Below are 14,601 nucleotides of genomic sequence, written 5' to 3'. Positions count from 1 at the left end.
CTAGTGGAATTCTGTGTGCTCATTAGTCTTTTTTGAGAGAGAGAAAAATAATAATCGATAGAACAAGCTCTGGACACGATTTAGAAATACACTGCAGTCAAATAACATCTAACCTTAAGCCAGTCACATGCTTTTGCCCTGTCTTTAGCAATCTAGGTCTTTGTCTACATGAAATTAATTGGTTAAAATACAAACATATCAAGTAAAAGATACATTTAGGTGAAAGGTTGCTCTCTCAAGTAGGTTACAGTCATAAAAGAGAAAGAATGGCCTGGCTGTAAAACAACAGCTTAAGATGGCAACATAAGCACTTCAGCCATCTTATGTGAGGAGGAAAAAAAAGCCCCAAGGCCACACAAAGCATGATGTCTCACCTCCACCATGCAGTCTGTCAGCAATGGAGAGAGAGAGAGAGAAAGAGAGCGAGGGAGAGAGAGGGCTGATCCTAAAGGTGCCTAAAGCCTTTAAATTCCACCAACATGATCCTCCCCTCCCTGTAACACCTCCACTGCCCACTCACCCTTGTCCTCACCTTCCATCTATCAATGCCTGGAGAACACCCGCCATTCAAGTACCCAACACTCCCTAGGTCATTTGACTAAGAAAACACTCTAATTTATTCACATTATGTGCCCTTGGTGAACATCAAACACTGCCAGACCTTTTGTCTGTCATCATTTACTTTTGGCCTCCATGATTGGTCATGTCAGTGTTTTGCTGAACGTGTTCGGTGATGCTGTTATGGAAACATGTACCTTTTTGAGCACTGTGATTGTCTGTTTGTGTTGGGCATTCAAAGCCCAGAGGAAAAGTCACACGGGTTCAAGGTTATTTCCAGTACTGTAATTATGGGTCTAACAAACACCTTGACTAACACTAAAGGTCTTTCAGTGGGATTGTTTGACTTCACCGGGAAATGAGTGGGAGGTAAATTCACACGCCTACTATGTATATAAGGATTTTAATCTGTTTACTTTTTCATAATGTTGCAGAAAAGAATCATATTAGTAAAAGTAGTGTATTAGGCAGGAGCCTGAGTTACAATCTATAAAGGACCAAGGAGCACATGTAAAGATTGCTCTACAATCTCTGAGTTATCTCTCTTTAATAATGCAGGTTGTATTATGTCAATGCAGACCCAGTGTTGCAAATCAATTATTTGGACTGCTGTGTGGCAAAATGGGATTTACATGACTGTTGCATCAATGTGATTAAGCACCTTGGCATGTATTTAATTTACTGCATTAGCACAAAATCAGCCATTCTAGTATTATTGTTAAATCCATTTCCAAAGAACAGTGTAATGATGGTAGTGCTAAGGTGATTATTGCATTAGTTAATTCGTCAAATGATGGGCAGCTACCCAAAGATTGGTTTAATCTGTTGTTCAATTGAAAACAAATGTATTCAGTAGATATATTTAAAAAAAAAAAAAAAAAAAAAAAAATGGAGTTCAGTAGAATGCAGTAATGGAGTGAATTTACACACTTATCTTTAGTCTTCTAGAAATGCCATCTGAAGTATAACGTGATTATTTATTTATTTTTTAATGCATAGCAGTAACTGTACATCATCTCATGTGTTAGAGCAACTTTAAATGTGTTGAATGTTTTTTGTAAAACCAAAAATTTCTGTGTGTGGTCTTGGGTATAGGGGGTTCAAAGTCAGGTGAAAGTGATTGTGGTGGAGTTTTCTGGTGTTATTAAAGTAAGGTTATGTCACCAGCAGCATAGAATGGTCTTTATGCAGTGATCACGGGTAGTCATTATTATCTGAAATGCTGTGTGGGTGCAGGCCATTTCAAATAAAATGACAGTAATCCAAATTATTATTATATAATATTAATAACTAATAATAATATTATCTTTCATTAATATTCTCTAACTTTTTTGAAAAAATGGGTAATGTGTGTGATGCTCTAAGGCACTAATGTTAGTGTTGAGGGAATGGGTTATAAATCATTCACATACTTAAAAAAAAAAAAAAAACTTTCTTTCTCCCTCTCTCATCCACACCACTAGGATTTACAGTAATATCAGAGTGTCATTTGGACTGGAGAAATGTAGTCAGATGGCAATAAGGAGGGAAGATAGTCAGAACTGAGGAAATTGTTGCCTTCTTATTACTTTTAGTACATTGCAGACACTGAGAAATCCCACAGGCAAATGGGAACCATGAAGACATCACTAGGAAAGCTGCAACCACCAAATACCCGGAGAGATGAAGGCCAGTCTTGAGGAGTCAGGTGAATGAAAAGAACAAGAAGAACAATCAACACCTACGTCCTGAGAGTCATTCAATACCCTGCTGGGATAATCAGCTGACCAAAGAATGAAATAGGAGGCAGTGACATCAAGACAAGAAAGTTCATTACTGTGCAGGGTTTTACCCCAAATCCAGCACCCTGAGACTGTATGTTAAGTGGAAGAAAGAAGGCCAATGACTAGCCGGTGTTTCTCAGGATGAAACAAAGATCCATGCACTTCAAGCAACCTGTTCATACAAGAACTTTTTTTATGCTCAAGTGCTAACATTGACACATTTACACTCTTTTGGATGCATCTGAGAGCAACTTGGGGTTAGTATCTTGCCAAAAGGTATATGGCATGCAAACTGGAGCAGCCAGGGATTGAACCACCAACATACCGATTAGATTAGATCAGATCAGATGACCTGCTCTACCTCCTGAACTATAGCCACACATTGTCTGGACCTTGTTTTCTGCATATTGATTAATGGAACTAAAAACAAGTAATTCTACGTCCTCTTTTGACTGATGTGCCTGTAATTGGTTGACCTAGCCTCCTCTTCTAACGTCGCTTCTGTAGAGATATCAAAGTGGTGATTATAAGGCATGTCTTATAGCTCACAAATACTACCAGCTGGCATTCGATCTAAAATAACCCATCTTTGTGCAAGTGTTTGGGTTTTTTTGCTTGAATAACACTTTTTTTTTATCTTCCTTTTTTAAATCTTTATTATATATATATGTAAACATCACTGAGCCAACAACTGTTTAATAATTATAACAAGCACTTTGATAAAGTCCATGATTCACTGGTAGTGTTAAATGCTAGATTTTGAGATCAACTTACGGAAGCAAAGCAGAGAAAAAGCTGAGGGAAGAAAGATTCCAGGGGACAGCATGAGGAGGCTATATTCCTCTGGGTTAATTGTGCAGACCCGTCAGCACTAAATAAGGATGGTTAGAATGACTGGCTAAGTGACAAATGGATGTACAAATCATCCAGATTACTTCTTGGTTATTAAAAAAAAAAAAACCACGCACAACTTGGATTTGGCAGGCTTCCACGGTTCCTCTCTCATTACGCCTGGCAGTCTCTCACATTGACGGCCATCCTTTACAATAACTCTCATCAGTTTAGTTTTCACAAGTTTCACGAGCTTAAGAGTTTAACACTGATTATAAACAACTCTTTTTGTAATGGCATGTAATTGTGATGAGCTGGTTGGTAAGACTGTTAAACCTAAATTAGTTTTGATTGATTGTCTGAAGAGATGGCGTTTGACCTGCAGCTGTAGTGTAAATGGCTGTGGAGAGGTGCTGGTAAGCCATCTAAACGCTGCGCACCTGTGATGATGGGTTCCTCGCTGGTGTTTTCACAGAGGGTAGTGACAGTATAAGATGAGTTGTCAGACAGAGCACAGCTGTTCACTTAATTACCTTCTAGTATGGGAAGGAGGTTAATGAAGCAGTTTTGCGATCAGAAATGAGAGACAGCCTGAATGTGCACAAAAGAAATTAGTTTTTGGCTGCTGGGAAAGCAACAGCAGTTTAAATTATTGATTGCAAAAAGTGAAACACTGAAGGCATAAAGATGGGAATTTAAAGGAGGGGGAGATGTTAGTGTGCTTATATTCCTGTATAGAGTCACAGGAAGCAATGTAATGCATGCAATAGAGTACTGAGAAGGAATTGCCTTCTGCAATTTAATCATTCACTTGTTCTCTTCAAAGTTAGGCAAAGGCAGTGAACCCAATGGCTGGTATTTTGCAATCCTTAGAACTTGTAAAAATTGCTTAGATTTGTTTTGTAATCTCTTCATTGCAGTCACCATAGACTGCTTATAAAAGATGGTTGTAGTCATTATAAAATGACCTAATAGTTAATAGTTCTGTTGTTAAGTTTTGAGCTCAGTGTTTTCGCCTTTACAATGTCGGTGTTTTGAAACCATATGTGTCTCGAGCGAGGGGTGGATCCACACAATCTCTTCTTAATGATATGTGATTGATTAATCATTAGGTAATGACTCTGGGTAATCCTCTTTCTGACTTTCAGAATGACCAATAATTTAGAAAATGTTAAATTTTGATTCATTATGATCTGAAACTACTGACTGACTTAGTAAACCATTATGACTTTATTGAGGCCAAAAAGCAGGCGAGCACAAGAACTCGGACTTCTGAGCAACTTTTTGCAACCAGGGGAGTCGCCACCTGTTGGCAGTTAAAAAGACTGCAGGTTGAGGGGACTGAGGTTGATTTAACTTTTTAAACTCAAAAGTTCTGACCCTCCTCTTTTACTGTTTATGCCTTGAATCCAGTGCCCAACTGCCTTAATACTGTATTTTTTCAATAGATCTTCTGCTCCTCTTACTGGGAAATATTTTGATTGCATAGCAGTATGTGAGAAGTTGAAACTTGTTTACTGGTCCTGTGGTGCAAATTAAGACTTTTGCAGATGAGTTTGAGCTTCTCAGTCACTATCATTTTGTATTTTGTGGTTCCCTTGTCAGCCTTGAATCTCACCAGGTGTGCAGTATGGCGTTATTTTTGTGCCACTATTCTGAGCGCACGTAAAAAAAAAGTTTGTAGGTGCAAGTGTTGTATTTTGAGGAGAAATTTATTTTGAGCGAAGAAAAGCTGAATTTGAGTGAACAAAAGTCATTCCAGCGTGCAAAAAATGTATTTCAGTGTTTGCTGTTGGTCTCCAATCAGCTCGAAATGACGAAATGCAATATCCCAGAATCCATTTCGTCCAAAACTCAAACGAGGCAGTGGCGGGGGAACACAGAGTGGCGGAGTTTGAAATATTACTCTTTCTGGGTCACAGAATAAACTTTTAAGATATTTTCATGCGAGAATGGTGCTGTGTAAACTTCTAATATCTGCTCGATTCATCAAGACATCACATATTTGCATAAGTGCTCTAACGTTTTCGGAGATGCCTGTTACCCACCAGCTGACCGGGTGGTCACTCGGGTTAAACACAATATATAAGGCTGAACTGACAAAAAGATCATAGACTACACCACCAGGTATTATAGGAAAAACCATAAAGCCTTTGAACTAAAACAAACGCTGTTGTGACAGTGATGTACACTGTCTTGTTGGTATATATGTATGATTTGTATCACCTTCATGTTTCCAAACCGATATCATGAGCAGCAGCTTTTACAGCTGTGGCTCCAGCCAACATCAGCTGATACTAGAAATTAATTTTAAATAAATTATAACAACAGCTTATCAAGCTTGAACATGCTGCTGTTGTTGTTTAGCGCAACATACGCTGGTTTCCTGTTTCTGGCGCAATGTGGGAGATAAACAAACAAGAGAGATGATCAGCTGATCATTGATCAGTTTCATCATTGAAGTAGCAACAGGAGAGGGAGGGGGAGAGAAAGAGGGGAGAAGAGGCAGCTGTGCAACGTAAAGACAGAATAACTCCAGCGTTGTCTTTTTTTCATTCTAGCTAAAGTACGGGACTCTTTTTCCCTTCAATACGAATGTATTGTAATTGGTCCAGCTCAGAGTTGATCATGACCAATTGGCTAATCCACCACCTTTCATTGTTTATACCGTTACAAAAACAAACAAACATAAAAATGAAAAATCATCATCGGCCCACCGGGCAAATGTCCGGTATGCCCAATGGCCAGTCCAGCTATGCGGTCAGCTGGTGGGTAACAAGGCATCTCCGAAAACGTTAGAGCACTTACAGAAATATGTGATGTCTTGATAAATCGAGCAGGTATTTGAAGTTCTCGCATGAAAATATCTTAAAAGTTTATTTTGTGACCTAGAAAGAGTAATATTTCAAACTCTGCCACTCTGTGTTCCTCCGCCACTGCCTCGATTGAGTTTTGGACAAAATGGATTCTGGGATATTGCATTTCGTCATTTCGAGCTGATTGGAGACCAGAACAGCCAATCAGATTTTTTTGCATCCAAGTCTGTGATTGGCTGGTTTTATGGCACAAATATAACGGTGTAGAGAAAGAGTTGAGCACGCACGGGCAGAAATGTTGAGCGCGCCAGCAACACATTGTGAGCGAGTGCAAATGCAAAAACTGAGCGAGAGGGGCTGCTATTGTGTGTGTGTGTGTGTGGATAATAGCAAACACCGAAATAAATTTTTTGCACGCAGGAATGAATGTTGTTCCCTCAAATTCAGCTTTTCTTCGCTCAAAATAAATTTCTCCTCAAAATACAACACTTGGACCTACAAACTTTTTTTTACGTGCGCTCAGAATAGTGGCACAAAAATAACGCCGTAGTGCAGCATATTGTTTCGGCTGTGGCGTGCCTGTTGGAGTTGCTTGTGCCCTCTCAAGACAATAATTACAATTCCACTAGATGCACTTCAGTGTCCCAGAAGTGCTTTCCACTCACCAAAAAACACTGGAGCAAGTCTATTTTTGATGGAAGTTGAATTAAGCTGTAGAGAGGAGAAAGTCCGACAAACAACGCAACCGATTTGATTCTGTGGCTGCCTTGTGATTTACAATAGCAAATTAGTTTGGAGCTTCTTAGTCAGATCCATCCTGCCCTTTTGATGTCACAAACTAATAGGTGATCAGCCAGTTAATGGCAGCCCAGGCTCACCTGAAATTTGGTGAAGTCGCCGCTGAATCTGGGAATTACCTACAACCGTTACCTTTTACAGTTTAACCCTATGTGGCTCCATAGTGCAGTGGTTTACACATTTTCCTAACAAGAAGAAATATCCCCGGTTTGTTCCTGGGAGCTACCGGTGCTGTGGTGAACCCTGTGATTGGGGAACAGAAAGTATCTTTCTCTCTTATCAATTGCTACCATGCAAAAGCTTTGATGTCCTCCTAATTATACTTTTATAGTATAGAAATATTTAATTCAGTAATATAGAAATTCTAATGTAGTTATTTTACTGGTAAAACTTTTTATTTTATAAGCTTGGAACTGATTATATTTTTGCAGTCAGTAAAGGCTGCAACTAGCAGTTAAAATATTTTTTATTGTCAACCAATCTGCAACCTGTTTTTGATTAATGGAGTCATTATTTGTTAGTCCAAAAGCTCAATAGGTCCTTTTTGGCCAGACAGTAGAAAGAAATAGGGCCAAAATATACAACATAGAATTATTTCAGATGCACATATATGCACACAGGTTGAGTAACTGTAAGGACCAGACCAGAGACAGTTCACCCTCATTGTGCATATTCATGTCATTATGGGGTGAATAACCCTGGCTGCCCGGGTATCCACTTAAGATCTTTAATCACCTGCACTTCGTTGTGAGAACAGGACACACCTCTGCTCATTAAAATGATGGATGGAGGCATGAGGGGATGCTCTCTCCTGTTCCAAATTTGTTCTTATTTAGAAAGGTGCTTATTAAAGAACACCTGGGGGAATGAGGGGGGAAGGGATCTCCGAGAGCTGAGGTGGTGGAGGAGGTGGTTGAGGAGCGAATCACCTATTCTGAGGGTATAGCTGCAATTATATTGTTGCTAAGTAATACAGATATCTTTCACATTTTAATTTATGTGTAAATGTTAAATGCCAAACAAACTATGTTCTCTTATTTTTAAAGAAAAAAAGTACAATTTTATTTAAAAAAAAATTTAAAAATGCAAAAAGAAAAAAAAAAATCAACATATTCATAAATGGTAAAAAAAAAAAAAAATTTAAATTACTTCAATAGTAGATGCAAAATCCTGCTTCTCAGCTAGAGGCATACGTCTCTTGATGGTACAGCATGTTGAGGTGGGCAGCACTACTCATTAGCTTGTAAAAACAGGACTTAATTCCAGTTCTTTGAGGTTCATGAGGGAGTACAAAGGGGAGGAATCATCTCTATTTCTTCATCACTGCTGTTTGAATAAGCCAGTCAGACAGTGCTTGACATTAAAGACTCCCATAGGCCAGGTTATTGCCTCTTTGAGAACAAGCAGTAGGCAGGTTAGATGTAATAAACTGGAACAAATGTATTTCCGTCTCCAATTAGGATAAGTCGCTGTCTAGAGTCCCTCTGTGGTGCCAGTGTCATTTCCTGATTCTTTTTATGGATATTTTGTTTTGTTACATCAGCAGCCACCCATCACCGAGTGAGTGACGAAAAGGGGTGAGTACTGTATTCACTCTCTTATGTAACCTCATTGAATTCTCCTTACACCTAATTGGCAGCAATCTAGGCCTGTCAAATTGAATATAATCCCTTCGCTGTTGGTTTTAGCTTCCCTCTATGGTTCCAAATGCCTTTACTGAATGACATGGCATGCTGATATTGTGAGTAATGGAGAACACTAATGGAATTGGCATTAGGTAATACATTTGAATAGCTACAGTACAGAACAGAAATGGCTATTTAGCGACTGAGCCAAGAATATTGATAGTTCCCTCCTTGATGGTGTTGTTGAAGTACATTGTATACTTTTGGTTGAGGTCAGCTCATATTAGTTCTCATTAAAAGTGTTTAATGTAGCTGATGCAATTACACTTGGGTCATTATGATCAATTACATTTATGGTAAATATATCATTAAAATAAATGTGTGCCTTTTATGAATCATTTATTACACCAGCAGAAATAGTTTTGTATACTTCGCACACATTATTGATTAGTCAGAAATGGGAAATTAATAGAAATCCTGTTTATGTTTTTGAAAAGTGCTAAAAACGAATTGAACATCTCATTGCTTATGTTGTGCAATACTCTAGAAAATGCTCTGGAAATCCTGACAACGTTTTGGGGGGTTGGCAGTGGGGGGTGTCAGCTATATGCAACTGAGAGATCAAAGTGGAAAGTGGATCACATTTTGCACATTATTTTAGTTTCTTATTTTGAAAAGTTAAAATGTGGTGTTGGCTGTATTTAGCAGCCTGGGAGTTATCCAGTATTTAGTAATGCAAAAATAATATAAATGATTAAAAGCTGCATATTGTCAACATGCTTTACTCTGTTTATAAGTCTGTGGTATTAGAGTTGCACAACATGTCCTCAAAATTCTGTTCTGATATTTGGAAAAATGTTGGCTCATGTTCCTGATGATGCAGTGAAAAAAAATTGTTTATCTGCATTTATAAGTTATTTTATCTTTTGGTTTTAAGTAAAACCGTAAAGAAACCCTTTAGTTTAACAGTCACTAAAGTAACTTAACCTTTCTAACTTGTCAGGAGCTGCACAATATTGTCACATTATAAGACTGAAAAGTATTTTCCATCTAGGATCTAGTCAAGAAGGGTTGCCTCATTGTTTTGTGCACTATAGGAACAATATTGCGATATGATGCAAAAACTTGCAAATGACTCCAAATGATTTGATGTAGCACAGACCTGTTACAGTATAAAAGGCTAAAACTGCCATTTAGATATTTGACCCAATAGTGACAAAATGCTTGCTGCAGACGTGCAGAGAGTATCACAGTTTTTCAGTTCTTACTGCCAGCAGCAGCTCCTTTTGTGCCGTGATGAAAGATGTGTGCGCAGGTGGGCAGCTTATAAAAACTTGGTTCTGTGTTCCCTTAACGGTGATGTGTGTTGGTACACAATACTGTTTCTTAGTGTGTTTCTTACTTGCAGACAAGAAAATGGAGGCAGCTTCCTTAGTAGTGATGTGCAGATCGATACTGAAATATAGATTCCTCCGATACCAGTCATTTATGTTCTAGAATCGATTCTCATAATAAAATGTAGATATTTTAGTAATTTAGGGTAGATTTGTAGTTTATCATTAACAGGAACACAGTGGAAAGAAACTATATCATTCAGATTGTCTACATTGGAAGGAACTACTTCCTCTTCCGCCTTTCATAATCATATGCGACTGTATAAATGTGTCGCTGCCCCGAGTGCGCACTCACAACAATGACTGATCGTAAATGGAGTCATGTGCGGACGTATTTTACCTCCACAAACAGCCGAGTCGTGGTTTGCGATACAGGTGGCAAGACAGTGAGGTGTTGTGGCAACACCACTAACCTCGTCAAATACCTCAGTAAATCATATCACAGAATATGACGAGCTTATGTTGAGGCGAACTGAAGAGGAGGAGAGGGACGGGTGCTGCTAGGGCGAGACAGACGTCTCTCACGGAGTCCTTTAGTACCACAGGCAGGAAACGTGTTCAAATAGCACACAGCTTCAGTTTTTGAATTTCTATATGATAATTCTGCATTGTCAAGCGATAAGAACAAGTAGTCTAATGTCCTGTTATCATTATGAAGCTATACAATAGCAATACAATAAATAAAATAATTTTTTGTACAAAGTATCTGTATCGGATCAATATCGTCGATACCACCCTGAATTTTACTTGGTATCGGATCGGAAAGGAAATCAGTGGAATCGCACATCACTACTTCTTAGGAAAAGAAAACAGGGCAATACATAGGTTGTTGTTTTTTTTTTTTTGTTTTTTTTTCCCCCCCCCATTCTTATGCTGAGGGGGCATAATTGCACATAATTGAGTCTATGGTGCGATCATCTGTGTCATTATGACATTGTCTTTTTTTTTTTTTCTCCCTGCCTTGTAACGGTTTCGATATGAGTTGTACAAACTTTAGCTTTGTTTGGGGTTTTTCCAAAAACACCAAACTAGGAGGCCTGGGAAAGCCTCAGGATCCCTGCAGGAGTTGGAAAGTGTTCCTGGGAATAAATTCTGGATAAGCGGTAGAAATCTGATGGCTGGAAAGATTCTTCAGTAGGAGTGGGGTTGTGCCAAAAACACCAAAGGAAAATGGATGTTGAGTCATAGAATAACAAATTGTTGGTCTTAACCTTTTTGTGGATTTGAGCTTTTAAAAAAAAAAGGATATAGGCTTATCCTTTCAGAAAATACTGACAAATGACCAAAGGAACATTTATAATTTGAACTTTTTTTTTATTCATCTTTTTTTAAAGTTCTTTTTACTTTTTTGCTTTACGAAACAAATGTTTGCAGATGTCCTATGAATAAACAACAGCACCCTTTCTCCTTAAAACAGGGCTCAATCAGCCCTTTAGTATCAAGAAAAGAGACTCTTCTTGTCCAATTACAACCTCTCCAGATTCCCAAAGTGACATTTTTCCTGTATTTGACATTCATTTAAGTGCATTCGGAGTCAGCATTACCATTTCAATTAATGTGCAATAGCTGAGTTTATGGTCAATGTGAAAAGGTATTTACATTGCAGCTATGACTCACATTAACTGTTGTTGTCATCACTTGTGTCAGAACTGGAGAGGAAGACAATCACAACATAAGGAGTCTCCTTTCAAGCACAGCCTTTGTAAACGGCAATCTTTACCTACAACATCATCATCATCATCATCAGGATTAACTAGACTCTTTTGTCATACCTGTTTTCCTCCAGTAAGACAAAAAGGTTAATAGATAGAATGGTTTAAAATAAAGTTTAGTGATTGTGCTTTTAAAACCAAAGTAAAACAAACAACAAACATTGATGACAACACAAAACATAACAGTGCATTATAAAAAAAAAAAAAAAGGAAAAATCCCAAAGTGGCACTTTCTTGGGGAAGCTAAATAATATAGCAATTTACAACATGGATGGAATTGATAAAATAATTATATTTACTGGCATAATAAAATTAGAATTTGCAAAAAATAAAACAAGGAAGACAATTTTGAGGTACCACAATGGGTAAAACAAGAAGACATCATGTATACATGTATATTTACAGACAGTCCACCTCTCTCTGCTTGCAGCTAATTTATTACAGTAACATCTCACTGTATGGGCTTTCCAAAGTTCTTTTCAAGGCAAGCTGAGTCATGTCAATATCTGGAGTAAGAGTTCACTCCATATTGCATTGGAATTATACATAAATATACTACTGTGTATTTTGTTTTGAATGCACCATTTTATTCTTCACTCTTTCGTTTTTTTCAATGGACATATAAAATGATAAGTTAGAAAAAAAAACAACATTGGTCTGTTTTCCAGATGTAAAGAAACACTACTGATGTACAGTATGAGGGCAGCCAACATGATGGTGAAATACTAAGATATTTAAAACTGTAAGAGAAACAATGGTGCTCCATTCTTGGACAAAAAATCAGAACAGTCTGTCCTTTTCCTCCTCCTTCAGCTTTCTACCATCTGGGAAAAACAAAAACATTTTGGTTAGCACAAAGGTCAGCCAATATTGACTCACTGTAGATCTGTATCTGTGTATCCCATTGTTGGAGGACAATTTAAACAAAAGTATTTTATATACGAAATTATTGGCTGCAAAGGATTTTGATTCTTTGCAATCAATACCTTATTAAAGTCATAGACATCACCAAAAGCCGTTTTGTTCAGCCAGGCCATCACTGGCCATGTAACATTTTCTGTAAATTCTGTGAATCTCGGGCAGCTCGACTTGGGGGAAGTGTTTCCAGCTGCACGTCCTTTACCTGGAGTCGAGTGTTTTAACTGATGCATGAAACGATACATTTTTAGACATAAGTTGTAACGGCCGCCGTTTTCTTTGTGAGTATTTATTACACGGCATGCTGCGGGGAAAAGCCTGTTCTAACGTTTGACTCCAAGGTTTATTTTTTTTAGCACCTGGTGGCTCTTTTTTACTTCTCATCCGTTAATAATCTGCTCTTTCACGTGATTCAGTTTATTTTGAAAAGTCTCAACAGGATCTTGAGCTTTATTGTGAAAGGTTTATGTGGAACTTAAACAAGCGGACACACGATGCTGTTACTGTCGTTGTTGCTAATGACAACGCATAAAAACAGGCGCTTGTCCGTCCATAATGTGGTTATATTAAATATAAGAGAAAGAGATTTGGACTGTGAAGTGTTGTCTGTTGGTTGAACCTGAGCTGAGCTGAGAGTATATCCCTGTACAGAATGAATCCATCTACTTCTATCAGCAGTCGCATCATAAATAAACGCTAGTGACCCAGTTTCATTGGCGGCTGTACGTACCCATTTTTGCTGTGTTTTTGATCAGGAACTGTTGCAATCCTACTAATTACTTTCCTTTTCACGCCATTCTGGTACAAGATAATTTTGGTTTTATTTTTGTTTTCTTTTTTTCTTTTTGTCCAGAAGAACTGTGCTCTTTTATGTGATATGTCTACCTCCTTAAGACTAGCTAACTATTGCATAGGGTTTTTCCTAACCAAGGAAAGAATTTTGTGGTCATTCACTTCAGGTGTTTTCATTGGTCTTTCAGGCCTTTTGGTATTGCTGAGCTGCCTAGTGCATTCCTTGTTTTTAACAAATATGGATTTGGGCCATTACTATAATTTTTGCTTTCTCTCTGATAGGTTTATTTTGGCTTTTAGCCAGTAGTGTCTTTCCCTCTTTTGCATGATGATCTTTTTTTCCTCATGTTAAGACTTCCAGTTATTGAGACTTAACCTGCCTACTACACTATTTGTCAGTCAGTTGTCCAATTCCTTTTCAGCCTCTGAAAATTGCCAAACAACTAATGCAATATGTTTGGTAAAAATACCTTGATTTAAAATATAGAGCCGTTGAAATAAAGTTGGCTCTATACAGTCTGATGGTGTAGAGAGCCAAAAATGACACAGATTGTGTCATTGTCCAAAAACTGTATTCAATCTCTTGCCAAAATTAACAGATGCAAACATGGGACATTGTCTTTGACATTACTCAAGTAGAATGCAGATGCCCATCAAGTATATTTCAGAGAAGTAGAATCTAAGACTACCCTTTACCTCTATCTCTTCATCTCCTGGTTGGAAGGCTCTGGAGGTGTTGAGGCCCATATCTGCAGGGTTCCTTCGCCCTCCTTCTCCTCTCCGCCGGCCCCCTGAGCCCCGGGAGGACATGGAGCTAGAGGAGCTTGGGTCTCGGGGGCTGTTGACTGTAGGGAACTGTGGTCGGCTATACGGCATAATGTCTTCTGAACCTATAAACAGGGAACAATAGTTAAGAATCAAGGTGCTACCCATCGGACTGAAGAATTCCTTTATGCTGTAACTATTGTAGTACCTGCATGCTGGCGTGCTTTGTTGGTAGTGCTACTCTCATGTTTATTCCCTTTCCCTCCGTGAGCAGTCTTTTGTCTATCCTGAGCATCTTTGCGTTCAGATGAGCTGGTTCTGGGGTCCGAGTCCTCTCGGGCTCGATATCCCCCTGTTCCTCCTCTCTTGTCTCGACCTTCACCGGCTTTGGGGGAAATCACTCCCCGGCCCTCCAGAGCTACCTTGGAAGGGTGTGTAGGGGACTTGAGCACTGCTGGAGGGGGGATGGGTGGAGGTGGGAGATCTGAAAAATAAACACAGGAAGCAAAAGCACATTAAAAACAAAATAAAACCCCACAAGAGTTTAGAAAATTGCAACAGACTGGAGAACAAGATCTGTGTACTTATGAAACTTTAGTGTGTATCATCTGTCACTCACTTGTCTCACA

The 14,601-nt window shown here is 38.6% G+C and overlaps 1 protein-coding gene across 3 annotated transcripts in view; it reads right to left on the bottom strand.

Moving 5' to 3' along the window:
* Positions 1 to 10,905: 10,905 nt before the first annotated feature.
* The window catches only part of robo1 (roundabout, axon guidance receptor, homolog 1 (Drosophila)), a 223,371-nt gene continuing 219,675 nt past the window's right edge, over positions 10,906 to 14,601 (bottom strand). For 2 of the 3 annotated variants that reach the window (XM_085430530.1, XM_085430531.1), the window contains exons 29-31: positions 14,181 to 14,456; positions 13,904 to 14,097; positions 10,906 to 12,321 (exon numbers count right to left, since the gene is read on the bottom strand). In XM_085430530.1, the coding sequence (XP_085286656.1) occupies positions 12,307 to 12,321; positions 13,904 to 14,097; positions 14,181 to 14,456 (485 nt within the window). In that variant the 3' untranslated portion in view covers positions 10,906 to 12,306. The remainder of the gene's footprint in view (positions 12,322 to 13,903; positions 14,098 to 14,180; positions 14,457 to 14,601) is intronic. The other variant, XM_085430532.1, reaches the window with a different exon arrangement.

The sequence above is a fragment of the Copadichromis virginalis genome, linkage group LG14 (assembly GCF_057382275.1).
Source record: "Copadichromis virginalis isolate Kocher_CV1m ecotype Utaka linkage group LG14, C_Virginalis_male_GT1.1, whole genome shotgun sequence".
Taxonomy (NCBI): Eukaryota; Metazoa; Chordata; class Actinopteri; order Cichliformes; family Cichlidae; genus Copadichromis; species Copadichromis virginalis.
The sequence above is the reverse complement of the archived record's forward strand: the minus strand, read 5'-3'. Positions and strand labels throughout refer to the sequence as shown.